This window comes from Mytilus trossulus, chromosome 7 (genome assembly GCF_036588685.1).
Source record: "Mytilus trossulus isolate FHL-02 chromosome 7, PNRI_Mtr1.1.1.hap1, whole genome shotgun sequence".
NCBI classification, from domain to species: Eukaryota; Metazoa; Mollusca; class Bivalvia; order Mytilida; family Mytilidae; genus Mytilus; species Mytilus trossulus.
The window spans coordinates 39,866,397-39,883,016 of NC_086379.1; the positions used below are offsets into that span (position 1 = coordinate 39,866,397).

The 16,620-nt window shown below is 29.6% G+C and overlaps 1 protein-coding gene across 7 annotated transcripts in view; it reads left to right on the forward strand.

Moving 5' to 3' along the window:
- LOC134725071 (uncharacterized) overlaps positions 1-16,620 on the forward strand; it is a 34,084-nt gene that overhangs the window by 2,652 nt on the left and 14,812 nt on the right. For 5 of the 7 annotated variants that reach the window (XR_010108515.1, XR_010108516.1, XM_063588581.1 and 2 more), the window contains 4 exons: positions 798-891; positions 5,906-5,983; positions 7,196-7,222; positions 10,615-10,723. Coding sequence is in view for 4 of the 7 variants with exons in the window: in XM_063588581.1 (XP_063444651.1) it covers positions 798-891; positions 5,906-5,983; positions 7,196-7,222; positions 10,615-10,723 (308 nt within the window). In the remaining 3 variants the exon portion in view is untranslated. Of the gene's footprint in view, positions 1-797; positions 892-5,905; positions 5,984-7,195; positions 7,223-10,344; positions 10,385-10,614; positions 10,724-16,620 lie in introns of those variants that run through there. The other 2 variants (XM_063588583.1, XM_063588585.1) reach the window with 2 other exon arrangements.

Sequence of the window (16,620 nt, forward strand, 5' to 3'; positions counted from 1 at the left end):
GTATTGATTCAACATTTTTTGTTTTCCTTTTAGATTTGAAGCTTTATGTACATAACATGAGTAACATGTGTAATAGTCTTTTTCTTTGAATAAGGCTTAGAATTATAAAAAAAAACAGAAAAGACTCTTAAAAGCCATACAAATTCTATGAAAACTTATTTTCTGTCTAATAAATCAAAAAGTTGTTACATGTATTAAAAGAAAAAAATTATTGAATTGGCAGCAAGACTTATTAAGAAAATTTAATTTATATCTTATTCTCGGAATGTCACTTAAATGTTACTGATCATGTGAAAGTGATCTCTTCTGACAAATCTGCTAAGTATAGCCCATTATTGGCTCTCTACCTGGAAACAAATTATTTAATCAATAGAGGCTTAGTATGTCAGTACAATTTATAGATTTTATGCATGAAGAAATTGCAATAAAATCACTATCTGCTTCATTATTTTGATTAAGAGAAAATTAACAATTAATAGACCTATAGATGTAATATTGATCATGATATTTTATCACATATCCTGTAAGTTTGACACCAAAATGGCTTGACACATACTATTTGTTAACAACTTCATGTAGAGGAACAAACATGCATAGAGAATAATTCCAATATTTATCAACAATTAATCCCAAAATTTAACCAAAAAAAGTGTGAAATTCTTATACATGTATCAGGATTGAAAGCTCATCAAAACATTAAAAACTTTATCCTAGTTGATAATTTTTGCTTCTAAGAAATTCAGATGGATTGCATATAAAATGAATTCTATTTTAATGTTTTACATGGTATATTACAGGCTTCAGGGACATCCCAGTTACCAGAACTGTACATACAGACAGCCTTAGACCACATGAGGAAGTATGGCATTAAACTCAACTTCTCCAGCCAGGGTAAGATTAGTTTTAAGTCAAGAATCCAGGGGGGTTCTAGAGTTTTTTTTGGATGATCAATGCATTTAAATGGGGTCATATGGTGGGAACACCCCTTTTTTTGTCCTACCCCCTTTAAAATGGATGGAAAAGCCACTGGTTTTATATAAATATCTCTACTAAGCATATTTTATACATTTCTGTTTAGCCAGAACAGTTGATGAGGAAAAGCCTATATATAAATATCTCTACTAAGCATATTTAGATATTTAGAATTTGTGGTACAGAAAATAATTTATTGGGAACCAAACTGGTTGTCCAATGGCCCAAATAAGTCCTGAAATCTAACAGATTTAATTTTATTTCAGACTTCATAGAGAACACGAAATTTAACCTACTAAATCATCTTTTGTTTGAAATTTAAAAAAATATAAACAGGTTTAGTTTGATTCCTTTTTCTACTAATGATTTTGTTGTCACTTTGGTATCTTCTGCTTCTTGTTGTATGCGAAAGTAAATACTTAAAATAAACAGTCTATGGCAAATCAATTTTGAAGAAAATCATTTGTAGATACATTTGCATTAAAAAATGCCTGTTATAGAACCCCTACTATTTAGTTATAGATAATCAATATAGAATTTAAAACAAATTACATAATGCGTTAGATAGTACACAAATGTCAATGAATGTACTTATTTTAGGAATATTGAAGTTGAAATGATTACAGTCAACTGGAAAAATTACATTTAGCTTGCTACTTTTCAGCTATAAGTCTATTTTATAAATTTGTTGACTTCTCCACTTTTAAACGATTTGGAAAATTAAAATCAGCATGACGTGATTCAAATCATTTACTATTTAATAGATAGTGAAACATTCTTATTTCTAGTTAAACTTTTTGATCTTATGTCTTTTCCAGTTTCAATGAATTTTATAAGTCAATTAAGCAAGTTGCTTTTTGATCCTTAAGAAGATTTCTTCAAACAGTATTTAATGGAAAATCAGTGAAAGGTTAAAGATTAAGATGATATAACATGGATAAAAATAATTCTTTATACATGCTTTATTGATTAATGCTATAAATTAAAAGACATATCAGCTTAATTGAAAATGTGCATGCTTAAAACCTGTAGAGATACCAACAGGAAAATAGGAAAACTGTAAATCAGAGACAAATTAAAAAATCCGAAAAATTCTTGATAAATCGATTACAAATTATTCTCTACTTCACCATTTTGGTTGATGCTATTCGAAGGATGTTAAGAAACAAGATAAGAATTTTCATTTGCCTGTTCATGTACTGCATTTTACTGCTTTGATATACTTAGGTCAAAGTGTTCACAATTGTATTTGTTATATAAGCAGATGCATTATCCTAGAAAGAAAAAAAAACACTTTCTGAATAATTTTAAAAGGATAATTAAAATGAAACAAACCATTTAATTTCAAAGCTGAAGGAACAATGCGTTGTGCTCAAATACCTTCAGGCTCTTTGTTAGATACCTGAATAGTACGATAATTATATACAAGGTAGATCTATTAAATGAAAAAGAAATTAAAATGCTTAATCGTTAAGCCTGATGTTCTTTTAAACTTTTCTGCATTTATCAATTGTACAATGCATGCTTAAACTCTTTTCTTTTTTTAAATATCCCACAAGAGTTTCAATTGAAATAGAAACCATTTAATTTGAAAAGTAATAGAAAAACGCTGACTTGCACCTTTTATCATGTATTGGCAACAAAAGTAATGAGGGAATTTAAATGCAAATTCAAGAATCGTGTACTGGATTGTAAATGACAAAATAATTTGTCTCACAATCTAAATGTTTAACGCAGGTCTGATTAAAACCTAGGAACAAGTGATATGGATTAGTTTAATCAGTAATAAAACTCAATGGTTAAGATCACTTTGCCATGTTGCTTGTCCTTATGCCCTTTAAGGAATCAAGAATGTTCAAGTATTTAAAACATAGCTTCCTTACATGACTTTCTATGGAAAACTCTTAGAGTTTGTAAACTTGAAAGGAATTATGACAATCCATGCAAGTGGTTGTGTGAACCAAGTCCTTATTTCCAACTATTGTTTCTAATATGAATCAGTTCCATGAGTGGTAACGCAATGACAAACAGTTTTAGAGCACACTATATAGTCATGTACTGGTACATGTATTTTGGGTCAGGTAAAAAACAGAACTATGATTCAGTTACCTCTCAAAGGAATAATTACCACCTGAGATCAGTCTTTCATTTTTGTTGTGTTTTTTGTACTGTTGTTAGTCACTTGGTCTTTTTCTTGGTTTGGAATAATGGAATAGTTGGTTTGATTCGACTTATGAATTTGGATGTCCCTTTGGTATATTTTGCTTTCTTTTAATGATCTGTTTATGGGTTTATTGCTTGTTATTTGCCTTAAAAATCAATCTGTCACACAACCTCATGTATGCATGAAACACAGCTTTCAAAGATATACTTATTACACCCTTATTACATGGAGTTCAACTAGAACAGTCCTTATTCAGTGCATAATGCATTTAACTTGCATTTGATTCAAAGAAACATAAATTTATCTCCTAGACAAGACAGGATTATAAACTGAACATTCATGTTTTATGGTTGCATTATTCAAATTAATGTACCGGTAGCTGTAAAAGTAGGTAGAACTAAGGTTTCAGGTGCATCATTTTATCTCTTCTCTTTATAAGTACTTGTAAAAAAGATTTATTTTCAAACACTGATTCAATATGCTTACTACAGAACTATAATTTGAATGTTTAAAACCAATTTTCCATTCAAGTATATGCTAATTATAAAAATTACAAGATTACATTAATTTACATGAAAATTTCAATTTGTCACTTTAAAAACTCAGAAAAAACATCACATTTAACATGTTTAATGCCTTATGAAACTAGCAGGATCAAATTAATTGAAGGGTTTAACTTAAGTAGATTCTTGTAGTTCAAAACACTCCATTTATTTTAATACATTGATATAAGCTTAAAACGTATCTTTATTTTGGCCTTTAACTGTATTCATTAGAACGATACATTCCATTTAATACAGTTCTGTGTCGTTTAACATAATGATACTTTTGGTCTGTACGGCTCCAATCATCCATCAAAATTCTGCCAAATGATATTTCAGTTGATTAAGAACAAATTAAATTCTGGTTGTAGTTCATATATTGTTTTGTCGTCATTGACGGAATTATGAAAAGGTCATAATTTATTATTAATATTCTATAGTTAACACTTGTAATATTTGTTGTCCGATAAGCACAATTTTTGTCCTGATTTAAGTATCTGCAAAGTGACCAAAAATATTTTGAATGGTACTCTAAAGATTTGGAACAATTTATTTCTAAAGGAGTGTTTAATATTCCAGACGTTATTGCATATTTACATAATTATATTTTGGTATTGTGACAAGAAAAGTGGTCTATTATAAAATAATTTGTAGAATGTACTTTAAATGTTGTTAAATTTGTTGAAGAGCTTTTAAAGGCATTTTGAGGCATTGATAATTTTAACACTCAAACACTTGTAACTCAATTGGGAGAACTTTCATATTAAGACTGTTTTCTGTTAATTGGGAGAACTTTCATATTAAGACTGTTTTCTGTTGAAAGGAAGGCTTAATGTTTGTACAGTGTTTGTTTTCCGAATGTGTTGGGTGTATACCCATCTTTTTTATACAAATAGGATGTTTTTTCAAAAAGAATTCTAAAGAGGGTATCCCAAAGGTTAAACCTAAAAACTCATGTTCATACATTTTTAGTTGGCCCCTTCTATGTTATATCTATCTCCAAATAAATTTTAGGTTTGCTTCTATGGAGTTTAAGGGAATAACATATATTCTATTCCACCACTTTTCCTTCTTTCTAACATTAGTTCAAGTTTAAACCAAAGTTCACATCAGGCTAAAATCATTTACTACAAATGACAGTCCATAACCCATGCTCACAAACAACGAATTCAAAACAAATTTAGAAAAACTATTATATTTACATAGTGCAATACAGTTACACATATAAATATAAATACATGTATAAACTACAGGCTGGGTTAAATAAGTACAGGAATTGCAAAAAGTCATTGTGATTATTAAAAATTACCCAGTGGCATAATATTCAATTCAATTCAATAATTGTTGTCTTATAACTTCTAACACAATGAGTTGCAAGAATAAAATCTAAACAATTACAAATTTGAAATCAATTATCCAATTTAATCCCTCCTTGACCTTAATTAAATTAAATTCTAAAATTTGAAATTAATATCCCCTGATTGTTATTTTGATAATAAGATTGTTAGTGTGTCCATGCTGTTGGTCGCATGTTTGACATGTGTATCCTTGGAAGGTATTTACTATACCATACAAATCTAGCATACTTCAGTTCATTGTTGACTTCATTTTACAAGTTAGTAATTGAATTTAATTGTATATTTGACCAATTTTACACCTGGGGTAAGTTTTTTATTTGATAATACACAAAGTTACTGCTTTTACCTGATTAAACATTCAGATGTTTATTGGTTCTTCACAGTGTCGGCATATTTTATTTGAGGGGAGTTCTTTTGTCTGAAAAAGTAAAACATTAGGATATATTTATGACTGATTTGAAACTGTTTTGTATCCTGGTTAGATGTATCCTTTCATTGATTCTTTGTCTAAGGGTCGATGCTGTCTTATGTCTTATATAAGAATCATTTGTATGGATATTCTCAATAATGGCTTTGTTTTTATTGTGGTATGTTAAAAGCAGGTAGTCCTGCACCTATGAAATATAATGAAAATTGGTTCAGGCGAGTTAAGAGAGTGACTGTTAAATTTAGTTCATCAAACCTATAACTGGTCGAAGACCGACATTACTCTGACATCTGATTGCCCTTTTGAGTCCTTCAGTCCTATCAGCCACCCAAAAAGCTGTCAAGACAACAGAAAAACTAAGACCAGCCTTGGCACTAAAAAAGTTGAATCAAACTACATGTATCATTAGAATAATGTGTAATGGTTTTTTTTCTATTTTCAGATATAGCAGATGGTGATATTAAATCCATGTTAGATGTCTTGTGGCTTATCATACTTAATTACGGGATACACAATATAAGTAAGTCAAACAGTCATTTATAACTATATGAATGTTAGAAAATAGCCACATACAAAAAGTAGTTTTATTTTGGTTTATGTTATTAACTTTGAAGGTAGACATTTTGTAAATTTTATTTTAGTAGATATAACTCTTATTTAACAGATTTTAGGGGATGCATGTATAGAATATATAAATTTAAACAAATGGTATTCGTAGAAAAATAAGAATGCAAAAACTGTAAGTGGGTAGAATCATAGAAGAACACATTTGATCGTTGAAAATTTACTGTAAAAAAAATAAACATTAAGAATTGCCTTTATTTTTAGAAATAAATGTTTTTAAAAGCATACAATACAAAAATCGGTTACTGGAAAAGATTACCGATTACATGGAAATTTATTTAAATCTTCAAACTAAGAATAACTTTTTTTCGATTTATTTAGAAGGAACCACACAAGTGGATAATTTCATTAAAGGTACAACTGTCCTTTTGCTAATATTCTTACCAATAAATCTCAAGACCCTTTGACTTATAGACATAATATAGATATAACCCTTTCTTCCGTATAATTTACAATTTCTGATATCGGTTTATTGGGATAATCTCTTCCTTAAGGTGGTGACTTTATTTACTTTAAATTACTGCCCAACCATAATGTCTAACAATTCAAATTTTCAGATCCTCGTTATGTTTGCTTGGTGTATGTTCACCTCTTGATCTGTTTACTTATATTACAGCTATTTTAACTTTGTAACTGCTTTGACAGAAGAAACTGTATATCCTCTTGAAATATTTTATACAGAAATAATTGTAATATAATTCTATGAGGATTTGACACTTGTTAGGGTGTGGGAAGTTGGGGATAAACATGTAGGATTGAGGAGTGCAAAAGAAGTATCTAGGAAAAAGAAGCTTTTTGGGAATAAGCATTCCTAATTTCACTTCATGTTTTTGTTTTGAGGAAACCTTGTAACAAACTCAGATAATCAGACTGATCTGATCTTGCAGAGTTTTTATATATTATATTAGTTGTTCTTTTCTATAAAACAATCAAATATTGTCAATTTAAAGAAAAGCCTGTGGCTGTGTACAAGCTTTAAGAAAGAGTTTGTTTTTCTGACAGGCAACAACTGTCTTAAGAATCAGCAGTTTTTTTATGACAATTTTAGAATAGCTGTAATATTTTCCCTCCCAAAAACTGTTTTTATTTATAATACTGTTTATTCTAGGTGCATATTGTGATGATTTTAACACAAGTAAGTGTTGGGTGTGTCGCCCGGAAAATAGAATGTATATCGTATAATGTCACAGAGTTATCTCCCATTAATGCACTTTTAACTTGATATTGTTATACATCAACAGTAAAAACATGCACTATGTATCTTCATCTATCACTTATTTTAATTTAATGGTATTTCAAACTATCCTGAGCACAATTTTTAAGGAACTTATGCATCTTTGTCATTTGGTCGATAGTTATCTCAATGGCAATCATACCACATCTTCTCACTTTTTCATTGCATGAATTTTACCAAACATTTTTGAAAGGAATTAACTCTTTTTATTGGTTTTGATGTTTTGGTGAAAAGAAAAGAAAATGAAATAGATGTAAATGACAATGTACTAATATAAGAGTTATTGGCTCAGAAAAATGATAATTCCGAAGGTTTCATCACACAGTAAGGATATCTGTGGCACTATAAAAAATCGCCTCAAGCACCACAACTGAATATCATCAATTAATAGACATTTATATTAATTAATCATGATTAGATTATTGATGTAGAAATAGAAATATTTAGATGAATCATGATTTAAAACATCTGATCATGATGAGGTTTAATAAGACCATGAAGACAGGAATCATGATTTAGATCATGGATGTAGAACTACTAGTAATAATTGTATATAAAATGCTTGTAGAACATGAAAGAGCTTACTTAATATGTATAAAAGTATAAATATATATAAGTTGAACGTGTTTGCTGACAAATTATATTGATATATGCAAATTATACAAAAGATGTAGAGCTTACACCACCATGTTACAAACTATAAGTAATAAAAAAGCTATTTAATAAAGACCTGCATTAGTTTTGCAATTTAAAAGAGCTCTGGTGTGTTTATAATTTGGTAGTTGATTGATTAAGGACATTCTGACATGTCAGACCCTTTCATATGATAATAACAACAAATTAATAATCCGCAACCAATTTTTTTGGACAATGACACACTGTAGGAAAATTAAACACCTAATTTTATACCATTCCCACAGTCCGTTTAAACATTAACAAGGGTTGATAACTCCTTTGTTCTACAATAGATCTATTCACACTTCTTTACAAAAGGACATAGGAAAGATTCACCAAAGATAAATGTCATATATTTTAAAGAGGATTAAATAACGATCGTCAGAACAGACTAAATTTGAAATGCTTACTTAGGTTTTTTATGTACTATTTTGGTTTATTTTTGTTGAATGAGTGAATGACATACACAAGTACTCGGTGTGAAAATGAGAGCTTCTTATCATTTTAAATAGATGTTTTATAAACATTTAAATTACTTTTCTAAGGATTGCTTCAAATCATTTCAGTTAACTGGTAGTTTATTTTTATTCTCAAGTTGTTTTTCTTTCATTACTAATTTTGAATACTGTTTGAAAATATATGTATTTGGTTTCATAAGAAATTCTCAAAAATTTAAATGTTTATTTGCTTTGATCACTTTTAATTTTTTTTAAATTCAGTACGTTTACAACCTCTTTATGTTTCAATCTTTAGATATAATTATCTTGAACTTTTTTCGCTGGTATACAAGGTATGGTTTACTGCTGTGATGTATGTGGATACAACTTACTGTAATTTGTCAAAAGAATATTGTTTGAATATAAGAGATTAGAGTCTGACAGTAACTTAAAAACTTCAGTTAAACAAAATGAATAATTAGAGTGTTTCATACCTCCAACAAGACATGTTTCTTATCAAATAAATATTTTAACACAATTTTTGAAAACATGATACAAATTGAGGTATTGAATAACTAAAAATCCGAGTTGGACTAAATTTTCAAATAAATTCAAGATTTGCTATCACAAACTTATCCTTAAAATTAAGCTAGACTTGTTCAACTTCTTGTATGAGAGACCTTTAACAAAAATTTAAACACTTGAGTTTATGGTCAAAATAAAACTACAACGATCAAGAGCTTTGACTTGTTTACACATAAAGAGCTATCACAATTATAATGTCCGCCAAAGGCTTTGATTTTATTGCTTAAAATAGATTATACCAATATCAAACTATAATGACCGTACGTACACTATTAAGAATTTCACCTTATTGCAGTTTTAAATTTAAAGTCAATATTTGATATATATATTGATTTTTCTGATCCCGTTATATACTTAGTAATACAGGTCTTGTACCTATCCTACGATTTCTTAATACAGACATTGTAAAAATATTTTATTTTGGAATCGTAAGGTGATATGTACATAAGAAATCTGATTTAATGAATAATTTAAGATATAAGGTGGTATTATATTAAATCTAAAATCATACGATATGTGGAAATGTATTGATCTGATAAGTCAAATTAGGAGAAATTCATCGTTGAGTACGCCCAATAAGAATACTATCAGGAGAATTGTTAGGAAATGCTAATAGATTGCGTTATGACATGAGAATGTTATATCCTGTAGGGATATTCAAATCTTTTTTTTTATGTACCAGAATTTGTTCTTATAAATTGTGGGATTAACTGTGTTTGTTGATATCAATTCCATGCAAATTACATATTAAACCCATTAACCATCTGAATATTTCGTATTGGAATTCATCCTTCAACACCTTTATTCACCATTTTTAGGGAGTTGAAATTTTGATACAATTCAGATGAACTCTGTACACCTACTAAAAAACAGGAAAATTTTCTTGATGAATGTATGCAACAATCACATTTTGACTGATGCAGAAGTTTGGGTATAAATAGGTTTTTGGTGAACTAAGAAAAACAAAACACAAAGACAAGATGAAGCCTTTTACATGCAACAGGCTGTAAAAAAATTTCACCCAATAGTTTTGATAACATTCCTAAAAACTCAGAAATTTAGGATTCTTCTGTATGTTTAAACATATAAGTTTTAAAGGTTAAGATGTAAAGAATGGAAGTCAATCTTTAACTAAACAAATTAAATGGTTTTGTTTAATTCATGTGAATTCAACAGTAAAATAATTGTAAATAAATAATTAATTTTATTTAATAAACAATTGTATCTTAATTTAGACATATCGGTAAACAAATTCTTTACAAATTTAAAAGTTTAAACATTTTTGCTCATTGAATGAATGGTATGACACAAGTCCTAACATATTCCTTTTCCCACTCGAGAATCTTGTCTTGTTAAAAATTCACAGGTATAAATTATTTAGTATTTATTGGTAAAATATTAGAAAATAAAATCTATAAACTTATTTGAATTTAATGTGTTGACTATTTTTCTGTATTGAAAGGTGTGAATTTGAATGAGGCCATCATGTTTACTTATATGTCTTTTTATGTGCACATTATTGTAGCTGTTAAGATATTTGTGTCGTTTAAATAGTAGATTGATGTAAAAATAAACCAGGATTTGGTGTATTTACAGGGAGAAATGCCCATCAAAGATCTGTAGGAATTGGAAAGAAACTTTTATTGGAATGGTGTCAACGACAGCTAGATACAGATTTTGATTCTAGGAATACACTCACATACAAGTAAGTATGCGGTTTTCACAAAAAGAACATAACCTGAAGTGTTTGGTTTTTTTCAATTGAATATGCATAATTATATTGTAATCTTGAACTGAATACTATTTTGATGGAAGGATGAGTGAAATGGTGATAACTTGTAGCTGTGTTTTGTAAATACAATAATAATGAGAAATTATAATGTTATATCTTTTGTAATAACTGTTCCTTGCTACAGACTTTCAATACTGATACCAGTCTTTCATGTTAAGGTCCTGAGGACTCCGTAGCTAAATGGTCTAAGAAGTTCTACTTCTATCTTTAGCCAGTCAACACTGAGGTTAAAAACATTTTCGTCCGGCACTCCAGCGTTCCTCCACCAATGAAAGCTGGCTGCTATGAAATAGCCCATAGTGTTACTCAAAAGGTGTTAAGCAATCAATCAATCTAAATGTTCTAGAAACGACACTCATTTTTATTAACCGTAACCCTGTCTCTTTTCCTAATCTTACTATTGATTTCAAAGTGCCAAATAGGAGCCCACAATGTTGTTAATAAAAGGGGCAGACACATCTTGTATCTGGCAACTCCCATCAAACAGCAAGGAGGTTATGCATCATTTAATATTTCAAGTGTCCAAAGCTATTTGTCACTAAAGGATACTGCCATAACTTTGCTCTGTGATACATCTGTCAATAACAAATTTTAGATGTATTTCAAGTTGTTTATGGATCTTGTTAGATCCTAGTATTTTCAAACAACTCAATCAAATACCATAACTTAAGTCTCACAAGCACACATCTTTTAACTTATATACACATATGAGTTATGTGCACATACAAGTTTCTAATGCTTGTTTAACACCCTGCTCCCTTATACAAGTCACAGAAATCTATCTGGTTTTATTTTCTTGTGTTCATTATATAAAACCTTTTCAAGTGCATTTCAGTTCGATATTTCAAACCAGATAAGATCAACTTTTTACAGTTACATTTGACGAATATTAAAACATGAACCACAAATTAGTTTAAATGTTACAGTTTACTATTGAATTCAAATGGTAGTATTGAATAGGCAAGTGTTTTCCTGGCGTGATTACATGGTTTGCCGACAGATGACGCATTTTATATTACAATATATTAAATTTCAACATGCAATTTTCTTTATATATAATTACGTTATTTAAAATTTCTTTTAAAGTTCAATTCCCTAATGTTAGTTATCAATGAGGTTGATCATTATCAATATATATTATTTAAAGGTGGTATTTATTCCTTTAGTACCAGGTAATTTATGGCTGAAAGGAGGCTGTCTTTTACTACCCTACATAATAGAAAGATTTTCCTTTTCAATGAACACAGTCTAAAATGCTTCTGTGTGTAAAAGAGATAAATTGATCTCTACCTGTTAGATCTCTTTGGTTTATTTGTCCTTTAAAGTTAATTGAAGAAATATTTTAAAATAAATGGAGAATTTGTTCATAAAGGGACATAACTTAAAAACTGTAAAAGTGATGTCACCCAAATCTATCAGGTTTATATGTCCTTATAGTTTTATTGAAGAAATATTTGAAAATAAAAAGAGAATGTGTTCATGGAACACAGATGATGCCCCCTCTTACATTTAATGTTATAAACAGACATAACTAGAGAACTGTATCTATGTAAAAGTGATGCCACCCAAATTTTATAAGATCAGTTGACGCAAACTAAAGCTAGAGATGGAAAAACAGTTTTGGGATTACATACAAACAGATGGACACTAAAGGACCCCTTTGCCTAGTGTTGGGGATATATGAATGTATAAGGATGGAATAAAATGACAAAATTTAAACTTTCTGCTATAATTCGATATGATGCAATGTGTTTTGAACTCATTTATTGACTTGTTAGATTAAAATAATATTTTGATGGGGAAAGGTAGAGGTCCCATTTAAGAAAGGAATTATGCTTGAAAAGCTAAAGTATATATCAGTTTGGATGGGAGTGCTTAAGCCTATTGGTGGCTAGTATTTAGTTACTAATATAAATGGTCAAGTCTGTGTCCAACAACTGTATCCAAATGATGAACTGTTGGACCAACATGAGGAATATCAATATAAAATATTTCATGGTCTGCTGAGGTTGATAATTTCCAATACTAATTAAAAGTCAAATCTGAATATTGTTCAATTATGTAAACAATGCATTCAACATAGTAAATTAACTTTTCAAATAGTCAATATTAAAAGTGAAATAATTCTGCCGTAGATCAGATAGAAATCGATTACAAATTTTAAATCACTAAAGCCACAGTACTTGTCATTATGAATAGATATCCTATTTATTAATTATAAGCATGTTAACAATTCAAAAATTTGCAAAAATAGCAATACATTTATTTTGGTAAAATGAATGAAATGAAAAGAATCATTAGGCAATTAATCTTATTGAATGTATAATATATATTTTCAACTTTTTCTACCACCAAAACACAAACAGCCTCCATTGTCTTGAGGAATGGCCCTGGGTTTGATCCAAGAGTTCCACTTTTAAGAATTATCTGTCAATTTTGGGTTTGTCTTGTTCAGACTGTTCCTAATGCATTACCACATTAAAACCTGCCCCTGTATGTGGATTTCGTTGTGGTTCAAAGTAGGGATCATATTTATTTCACATCAACTTGTATTTTTCCTTGGAATAAAAGATTACATGTTGTAGAATAAATATCTATCCATTCATCTATCTAGTTTTATGATGGTATATCAACTGCCATATTTTATTATACCAGTACAGTAACATATACAATGTTGTGTCTGCTTTTTGTGACCTGCCAAAAAATATTGCCTTTCTTCCTGTTTCTCACAAATAAATTTTAAAATTCACTAGGAATCAACATATATTTACATTATAATAAATCTAAGTTTACAACCTCTTACGAACAGAAGTAGTTTTTATATCATTTTAAAATTTATATCGCTGTCAGATGATAAAAATTTAAGTTGACATAAAATTTCTTATCAACACTTTTCACTTCAAAGTCAAAAGTATTTCACCTTATATCTTAGTAAAATATTGTACTTTCAAGTGTTCTAAATGGCGATCCAATTGAAAACATTCTTTTTAAAAACTTTCTGACATTAGAGGTATGGAAAGTAATACAAAACATTAGGACAAATATATAAGTTTCTTTATTGTATATTTAAAGAACCTGATCAAATATTTGTATGAGGGGATTTTAACATTTTAGTGTGTTGTTGCATTTAAAACACATTGAAATCATGAATGAACATGTTGAAAAAGTCTGGAGTGTGTTTATAATTATTTAATTTACGAGCTTTTTATTATTTTTCTATTGATTTTAAATGTATTTGCACTAAAAAAAATGTTATAATGAGTGATAAGAAGTTGGTTTTTTAAAAATATATATTTACACCAGTTAGAATATGTGGTAGTTTAAAATGTACATACCTCAATTATGATAATAATATAATCCCTCACAAATTTCTCCATTTTCTGTCTATAACTTTATCTTTATTGCCTTATCTCTATAAGAACTTAAACAGGCCTTTTATGAAGGTCCTGGTTTTGACCTCAAACAATCCTCTTTTTTAGCTCACCTGGCCCGAAGGGCCAAGTGAGCTTTTCTCATCACTTGGCGTCCGGCGTCCGGCGGCGTCCGGCGTCGTCCTGCGTTAACTTTTACAAAAATCTTCTCCTCTGAAACTACTGGGCCAAATTTAACCAAACTTGGCCACAATCATCATTGGGGTATCTAGTTTAAAAATTGTGTCCGGTGACCCCGCCAACTAACCAAGATGGCCGCCATGGCTATAAATAGAACATAGGGGTAAAATGCAGTTTTTGGCTTATAACTCAAAAACCAAAGCATTTAGGGCAAATCTGACATGGGGTAATATTGTTAATCAGGTTAAGATCTATCTGCCCTGAAATTTTAAGATGAATCTGACATTCCGTTGTTAGGTTGCTGCCCCTGAATTGGTAATTTTAAGGAAATTTTGTTGTTTTTGGTTATTATCTTGAATATTATTTCAGATAGAGATAAACTGTAAAAAGCAATAATGTTCAGCAAAGTAAGATCTACAAATAAGTCAACATGACCAAAATGATCAGTTGACCACTTTAGGAGTTATTGCCCTTTATAGTCAATTTTTAACCATTTTTCGAAAATCTTAGTAACCTTTTAGAAAAATCTTCTCCTCTGAAACTGCTGGGCCAAATGATTTGAAACTTGGCCACAATCATCATTGGGGTATCTAGTTTAAAAATTGTGTCCGGTGACCCCGCCAACTAACCAAGATGACCGCCATGGCTATAAATAGAACATAGGGGTAAAATGCAGTTTTTGGCTTATAACTCAAAAACCAAAGCATTTAAAGCAAATCTGACATGGGTAAAATTGTTAATCAGGTGAAGATCTATCTGCCCTGAAATTTTCAGATGAATTGGACAACCTGTTTTTGGGTTGCGGCCCCTGAATTGGTAATTTTAAGGAAATTTTGCTGTTTTTGGTTATTATATTGAATATTATTATAGATATAGGTAAACTGTAAACAGCAATAATGTTCAGCAAGGTCAGATTTACAAATAAGTCAACATGACCAAAATGGTCAGTTGACCTCTTTAGGAGTTATTGCCCTTTAAAGTCAATTTTTAACCATTTTTCGTAAATTTTATATATCTTTTACTAAAATCTTCTTCTCTGAAACTGCTGTGCCAAATTGATCCAAACTTGGCCACAATCATCTTTGGGGTTTCTTGTTTAAAAAATGTGTCCGGTGACCTGGCCATCAAACCAAGATGGCCGCCACGGCTAAAAATAGAACATAGGGGTAAAATGCAGTTTTTGGCTTATAACTCAAAAACCAAATAATTTAGAGAAAATCTGACATGAAGTAAAATTGTTAATCAGGTCAAGATCTATCTGCCCTGAAATTTTCAGATGAATTGGACAACCTGTTTTTGGGTTGCAGCCCCTGAATTGGTAATTTTAAGGAAATTTTGCTGTTTTATATTGAATATTATTATGGATATAGGTAAACTGTAAACAGCAATAATGTTCAGCAAAGTAAGATCTACAAATAAGTCAACATGAACGAAATGGTCAATTGACCCCTGTAGGAGTTATTGACCTTTGTAGTCAATTTTCAATCTGCTTCCTTTGTTTAATATTCACATAGACCAAGGTGAGCGACACAGGCTCTTTAGAGCCTCTAGTTTTTTTACACATGTCATTTAGTAGAAGAAATAGGAAAAATGACATTTACTACATCGTCTTTACCCCTTGCAGGCCCCCTGTGGCTGTGGATATTTTTAAATAATATAATGCATTTTAATTGAAATGCTTAACCTTTCAAAAAGAAACGTTTATAAAAAATACAGAAGAAGAATTGCACACTATAAATTCATAGAAATAATTTTAATCAAACAGATCTCATGATTTAAAGGCAGCCTATCAATAGAAATATTTATAAGCTTACATATTTTAGGGGGTAGAAAATTTGTAATTCATAATATGCAATTAAGGTAAATGTATGATGTATGACCATAAAGCCATCAAATATATATTTTTACATATATTTATAACTATTGTGATGATAATATATCTACCATATCTTTTTGTTCAGTCTTTAACTTTTTGAATGCACTTATATAGTGTTAATTTCACTTAAGTGAGTTAAGCCTTCATAATATGCTAATAAGATAAACCTTAAGAATTTTTAATAAAATAAAAATTCGTCAAAAGCTGTTCATAATGCAAGTGTTAACCCGTTAATGTTTTTATTGGCGATCAAGTCATGTTTGATCATTGGATAATATTTGTTTAATATTCTGTGTAATTTACACACCTAGTAAGTTAAGCAAGTGTGATTATAAATATTTTAGTCTGTTACACAATTTGAAAAAAAAGACTACCGTAAAAGA